The 7,392-nt window shown below is 40.2% G+C and overlaps 1 protein-coding gene across 4 annotated transcripts; it reads left to right on the forward strand.

The window, feature by feature from the left end:
- The first annotated feature begins 1,296 nt into the window (after positions 1-1,296).
- Positions 1,297-7,392, forward strand: LOC136532516 (transcription factor TGA2.2-like). Of its 4 annotated transcripts, none has more exons than XM_066525118.1 (11): positions 1,297-1,713; positions 1,781-1,886; positions 2,544-2,590; positions 3,019-3,213; positions 4,239-4,325; positions 4,420-4,479; positions 5,459-5,536; positions 5,628-5,679; positions 5,807-6,078; positions 6,540-6,785; positions 6,933-7,392. In XM_066525118.1, exons 4-11 carry the CDS (start codon positions 3,148-3,150, stop codon positions 7,077-7,079), a joined length of 1,008 nt encoding a protein of 335 aa, XP_066381215.1. In that variant the 5' UTR covers positions 1,297-1,713; positions 1,781-1,886; positions 2,544-2,590; positions 3,019-3,147; the 3' UTR covers positions 7,080-7,392. The 4 variants fall into 4 exon arrangements, with proteins under 4 accessions (XP_066381215.1, XP_066381209.1, XP_066381220.1 ...); XM_066525112.1 differs by having other exon boundaries at positions 1,785-1,886; XM_066525123.1 differs by having other exon boundaries at positions 1,820-1,886.

The following is a 7,392-nucleotide window of genomic DNA, read 5'->3' on the forward strand; positions in this document are numbered from 1 at the left end:
GCCACCCTATGTCCCTATGTAACAAAGTACCACGTGTCCACATTACTAACTTCATTCTTAATAGCTGGATATTACGAACTTTTAGTAAATTCCAGGACCTGTATGATTACTTAGTATCTACTACCTACGTTCTAAAAAAAAATGCAATTCTGGATTTGGATTGAGTAAAACTTTTTTTAAATTTGATTAAGTTATAGAAAATATTGTTAACATTTGCGATCTCAAATAGTGTAAAATATATTTAACTCCTAATAGTGTAAAATATATTTTATGGTAAATCTAGTTATAATTGTCGGTATCATAAATACAGGCCCCGTTCTCTGGTCTGAAACTTGGCTGAAACTGGCTGAAAACACTGTTCCGGCTGAATTGTTGTGAGAGAAAAACACTGTTCTGGCTGAAAAAAGAAGTCGAACAAACCATTTTGAAGACAAGTGAACGGGGCCACAGTGTAAAGTATATTATTTACATCACAATAATTGGCCAGTCTAAAACGCTTGATGTTAGCGATGTGGACTGGCATTCCCAGTGTCCCAGAGTAAAATTTCTCTATTTTTATATGTTTGGTCAAATTGAGATAGATTGATTTGGCAGAAAGATGGAATTACACCCTTTGCGGATGAAGCCATGGAGGGAGTATGCGTCAAATGACTAAGACGATTGATATAGAGAAGATGATGAACAAGACATTTTGTTTCTAGATAGCCAAAATGTCTTACGTCACTTTCATATCCCAATTTTCAAGACTTTCATGTATTGCAAATAATATAAAAGTTTCATCTCCGTAAAACTCACTCCATCCTATGATTTTTTTATTCTCTCTCTTCATTTAAACTATACCATGTCAGCTTATTCAATGGTCATAAAATCTCTACTAAGACTGACCTTTTAATTTAAAACAGAGTATTTGAGTTCTTTTCTTCTACGTGTCAAGAACAAGATTAAAAAGTGGATTTACAAAGGAGATGCTCCAAAGGTTAATTACTTGCAAACAATATAAAAGTTTCGTCTCTATAAAACTCATTAGAAATTTTCATTCTCTCTCTTCATTATACTATATCATGTCAACTTATTTAATATATATGAAATCTCCAGTGAGACCGGCCTTCTAATTTAAAATGGAGTGAGTATCTGTTTTATTTTTTCTACCGTATCAAGAACAAGATTAAAAAGTGGATTTACAAAGGAGATGCTCTGTATACTCTCGTTATTCTTTACCACATACGCCGAGATGAGAAAAATTATTTCGTCAAACCAGAGACGAGAGAGATTGTTTTTGACAAATGCGAACGAAGGGGAGGAAGGAGACGTGCTGCAGCCTGCAGAGGCTTTTCTCCCACCACCATCGCGTGAGTCCACGGCGTGATGTCACGGAGCGGTGGCGGCTTTCCCGATTCACTGTGCGGAAGAAATCCCCGTGCAGCCTTCTTCCACCTCGTCCTACCCTCCGCTACTCGTCTTCGCTGATTTCTGCCGCTCCAATTCCATCCCTTTCCTGCTTAGAACTTCCTCTTCTTCTCCCCATCATAGCTTTTGGTGCCTCGTCATCGGCAACCTAACCGCCGGCGACCGGATAAACTAAGCCAGCCACTTTGCTCCGAAAGTCGTCTCTTGTACAGAGCACTTGCTCACCTGCTTCTCGCGCCCCTCTGCTGGAACTGGACTTGCGCGGAGTGGAGATCCATCCGGACCTGGTTCGATTTCTTCATTTCGGTAAGTAACCCTAGCTTGCTGGGTTGATTCTTTGAACTCTTGTAAGAGCTTCGTTTGCTTGCTGAAGGAAGGATTCCGAGTTTTCATCCATGCACGGTTCGATTAGGTTCTTCTACTCCAGAGCGAAAGATCAACCTCAGTTGACACAACATGACGATTTCGTGGTAGCCGAGGTGCGCGGGCATTTATTTTTCTGAAATACGGAGTAATTTGGAATTGAATCCCCATACCCCACGTCTGAGTCGTCCCCTGTGTCACTGTGTTGCCCTGCTGTCCTCGTTTCGTACTTACTTCGGAGAGCTTGGCGCTGTTATTAAGGCAATATCATTTGGGAAGGTGATTCATCACTTCGGCTTTCCGTTACGAGTTGAGTTATTGAAAGCTGCTCTGTCGACTTCCAGGCTACCTCCTTCGAACCTGCATGAGCTCCTCCCTGCATGTTCTATGCTTCCACTAATTTATTAGCACTTTCTGATATCGTACATTTCTCGTGTGAGTGAATGGGTTATTTCCAAATTTACTGTAGCTATACTCATCCATGCTTGAGCTTGTGGTTTTAAATTTTTAGGACGGTCTTTGCTTCCACAAAGCTAAGCAAGCTGGGGCATAATCGCATGAGCTGGGAAATTTAGGACTATGCCTATTAATTAACGTTTGGAACTAAAAAAACATTCTTGCTGTTTTGCATACCATACGTCCAAATGATGTGTTGCTGTACTGATTGTCTTTGGAATTATGAGCTGCTATTGACAGGATGTGGCATTCGGGAAGGTGTCACCACCATGATTCTCAGTTAACCACAGCTAAATGCTTTTTCTTAATCTTTCCAGGTTGGGAACATGCAGTTAACTCTGACCAGTTGCTGTTTTTGGTAGAGGTATGAATATGCTAGTGCTTAGATGGACTATCATTTTTTTCCCATTTGTACAACAACAACAACAACAACAAAGCCTTTAAGTCCCAAACAAGTTGGGGTAGGCTAGAGTTGAAACCCAACAGAAGCAATCAAGGTTCAGGCACGTGAATAGCTGTCTTCCAAGCACTCCTATCTAAGGCTAAGTCTTTGGGTATATTCCATCCTTTCAAGTCTCCTTTTATTGCCTCTACCCAAGTCAACTAAAAGGAGACTTGAAAGGATGGAATATACCCAAAGACTTAGCCTTAGATAGGAGTGCTTGGAAGACAGCTATTCACGTGCCTGAACCTTGATTGCTTCTGTTGGGTTTCAACTCTAGCCTACCCCAACTTGTTTGGGACTTATTATGTTGCTGATATACCTGGAAATTTGTTTCTTGTGATGGATAGGTTGCTTCTCTGTCCAGCGGGTGGATCACTGGACTGTGGGTTGTGCTAACTGCAGGCTGGCTTATCAGCCTACCATAAGGGAAGTGAACAAGAGACAACAACATTCTTAGGAGCTGGCGAGTACTCGGTATGGCAGATGCTAGTCCGAGGACTGACACCTCGACTGTTGTAGACATGGATGATAAAAATCAAAGGGTAGCCCCTCTTTTCTCTATCTGTTATATTTCGTGTTCTTTATGATTGATCATTCACGAACTGTTAGGGGAGAAGAGAACATAATGTTGGTACCGTGCCTAGACTCTGATCTTTCTAATAGTCTAATAGGATGCGAAGAATTGGACTGTATCCAATAAATGGTGCGCTGAGGTCATGTTCTCTGATGCACATAATTTTTTGCCATCTCTTTAATCATTTCCAGAACATTGTACTCTCATGTTCTCGTGTCAAAAGAAATAGATACAGATTAGGTATCAGCTTTCAAATTTGGCAATCTGTGTTTTTGGTCTCATGAAGTGGGAAGTTTCACTTGGAGTGTCCTTGAAGTATGAACACTTGAATACTATTAATCTCTATAAATGAAAACTTTGACTAAAGTAAGGATGTTGTATGAATGGATTAATCCCTATAAATCACTTGGTGATTTGAGATGGTCTAAATCCCTAGGAAACAAGTTATTTTTCTTGTATTGTCCTTCTTTCCTGTTCTTGCTTTTTATCTGTTTCATCTGTAGTGATCTTGTATTACGGTTTGGCACCAAGTTGTTTGCATGTAGCTCCAAATTTGTTAGATTTGCTTTTGAGTTTGCAAGCATTAACTGACATTGCAACATTTGTTCACACTAAACACATCTTGCCTATTTTACATTTGAACTTTGATAAGAAAATTGATTACTAGTTCAATAGAACAATTTGATTTTGGACTTGGGCCTTGGAGGCACAATGGACAATCTCCTAATTTTAGTTACTCATGTCAGATTATTTTACAAAATTTCAATTTCTCTCTGTGGGACATCTAATGATACAGGTCCTGTAGAGATGCATGTAAAGTGGTTATGTCATTGTGATGTCATTATATGTTATTTATTCCACTCATCTATGGTCTATGCATTCCAATTAAAAAATCCATCATCTATATACCACTGCATGCCATTTTTTCCTTTACATTATAGTTTCATGCATAAACAATGAATGTCTGTAACTTATCTTAATCAACCTCTGCAGTTAGAAAATGGACAGGGTGGAGCTATGGTCCTGCCTTCTAATTCATCTGATCGGTCTGACAGATCTGACAAACCTATGGACCAAAAGGTATAAATTTCATCTCCTATGTCTTCTGTACTCTTTAGTGTTTGTTACCATTTCACAATGATGGTATCTAGATAATGCATTTGGTATTCTGTAGGTTTTGCGACGGCTTGCCCAAAATCGTGAGGCAGCAAGAAAAAGTCGGTTGAGAAAAAAGGTATTATTAGCATGACTGTGCACATCTGGGAGCTATTGCTACATTTTTGGTGCAGTGTGTCACTCCCTGATGCATGCATGTATATGCGCTATTGTGAGTCAGGACTGTGAGGTTTATCTGCCTAGTTGTCATCAGGGGTGAAGCAAACCACAGTCCATTCTACTTGAGCTTTAATCTGTCCTGTCAACTACAGGCCCTAATATTCTCCTGATAATTACTTTGTAAATTAGGCTAACAATTTGGTTTCGTTAGATTGATGCATCAACTCTCGAATATTGACACCTATATAATTCTAATTTCTTAAATAGAGTCTAAATTGTACCAATTTACGTGCGCTGTATGTGATATCGCGTTTATTTTACGACTTCTATGCTTGCACATTTTTGTGAGCTTCTACGCAAAAACAACTCTGCATCAAAGAATGACTTCAGTGACTTCGTAGAAAACGAGACCTCTGCCTTTTTTTCTTAATATAATGATACCTGTCTTTTCAAGGGAAAAGAAGAGAACTCCATATTGATTTTTTCTACAAATGCACACAACACATATGCTGGGCGTGTAATGTGTTAGGTAGAGAGGTGTGAGAGCCCGAGTCGGTGTCAATTCCTGTCATCCGCTATGGTTTGTGATTGTGTAGTATGGATAAGTTTCATTTTGTGCATCAGGGAGATCATACTGTATGGTGGTGCAGTTACTCTGATAGCCTGCAAGTGTGTGTGATTTAGAACTTCGGAAGTTTGGATCCCATCATTTTCTTCCATGTTTCATGATATTCTCAAAAAATTGAGAAAAAGACAAAAGATACCTTGGCTTTGAGAATAAAGTAACCACCAAGGCACTCCTTGTTTCCTAATCTGTTGCAATCTAGAGATAAGCAATTTGATTATGTAGATTGAAGCGTGTCCACTAGTTTTTCTTTGTTCACTTTCAGGTTTATTTATTTGCTATAAGCCCCTTCTAATATTTGTTGTTTTCAAAGGCATATGTGCAACAGTTAGAGAGCAGTAAGCTAAAACTTGCAAGCCTGGAGCAAGAACTCCAGAAAGCTCGACAACAGGTGTGATTATTTGGTTGATATTGGAGCACTTTTTTTTGCTGACAAGTCTCAGACGGTTCTTTGAATTTTGTTTCTTGAACAATTATTGTAGGGAATCTTCATATCCAGTTCCGGAGATCAAACCCATGCTATGAGTGGAAATGGTAACCTCTCTCTCTTTCTCTCATGCACACCCCCACACATCCTTTAATTGCTTTTGCAACCTTATATCATTGTAATGCTCAAGTGCTTCAAAGGAGTATAGCTGACGAAGTAAGCTCATCTCTGCAGGAGCTATGACCTTCGATTTAGAATATTCTCGATGGCAAGAGGAGCAAAATAAGCAGATAAATGAGCTGAGGACTGCAGTAAATGCTCATGCAAGTGATAGTGGCCTCCGTCTTATCGTCGATGGGATAATGGCACATTATGATGAGATATTCAGGCTGAAGGGCATTGCTGCAAAGGCTGATGTGTTCCATATACTTTCAGGCATGTGGGAAACACCTGCTGAAAGGTGCTTCTTGTGGCTTGGGGGTTTCCGTTCGTCTGAGCTTCTAAAGGTGCATGCATATGATGTAGATCAAATTATATCACACCGCCTTTGATTTCAAATAGTTCTAGTATCTGCCTCAAAATGACGGACACCCCCACACACCACAACCACCACCACCACAACACACACGCACGCATCACCACCACCACCACCACCCATTTCATCACAGATATCAGGATTCAGGACTGTAATTTACAAGGTATCCCCCAATGTATCAATGACATGATGACATGCATCTCAAGGTCCTGCATGCTGTTGTCACATCCAATGGCATTTACCAATTTGTGACTCTAATAGATTTTCCCCGAAAACGAGTGCTGTGTAGATGCCCAAAACAATTTACAATTATAGCCTATAGCAGGAGTATTTTCCTTAGTAGGGTGTGAGTTTTTTTTATACAATTCGTACCATTCAATGGGTGTTTCTGCTTCAAGATGAACTATTCCTTACACTTTTGTAAAATTACAGCTCCTTGTGAATCAGCTTGAGCCTCTAACTGAGCAACAATTGATGGGGCTATCCAATCTCCAGCAATCCTCCCAGCAGGCTGAGGATGCATTGTCACAAGGAATGGAAGCATTGCAGCAATCATTGGCAGAAACGCTGGCTGGGTCCCTTGGCCAATCAGGATCTTCTGGGAACGTGGCAAACTATATGGGTCAAATGGCTATGGCCATGGGAAAACTTGGTACACTCGAGAATTTCCTTCGTCAGGTAACTTCCTGATACCTCACCCTGTCAAACATTTAGTTTTGTTGCTTCATGTCATTTGATTCGATACATTTTCCCTACTTCTAAGCAATATGTATGTAGCTCTTGATGTTTCTAGCTCTGAAGACTTTGATGTTCTATTTGCATTAGGCTGACAATCTACGACAGCAGACCTTGCATCAGATGCAACGCATCCTGACAATCCGACAAGCCGCTCGCGCGCTTCTTGCAATCCATGACTACTTTTCACGTTTGCGCGCCCTGAGTTCTCTTTGGCTTGCTAGGCCACGAGAGTAACATCACCCACGTTGGGGTCACTCCATGAACTGATGATCTGTGAATGTGGGACTGCTGGCTTCAAACTCGCAACGCATTTGCAGATGACTGGAGGGTCAGTCCTCTCTGTACAAGTTGTATCAACATCTTCTGGTCTCATATTGTGCTTCAGTGTTGTACAAGTTAGGGTAAAGCTTGGATTAACTTGTAAGTAATCATGAATTTATGATTGACATATTGTATAATTGTATTAGCAATAAAAATAGAAGTACATAAGTGCTAGAAGGATATCCAGCGTCTATATATTGGTTGGAAACGAGCAGCAGAAGCTTGT

The sequence above is a fragment of the Miscanthus floridulus genome, chromosome 2 (assembly GCF_019320115.1).
Source record: "Miscanthus floridulus cultivar M001 chromosome 2, ASM1932011v1, whole genome shotgun sequence".
NCBI classification, from domain to species: domain Eukaryota; kingdom Viridiplantae; phylum Streptophyta; class Magnoliopsida; order Poales; family Poaceae; genus Miscanthus; species Miscanthus floridulus.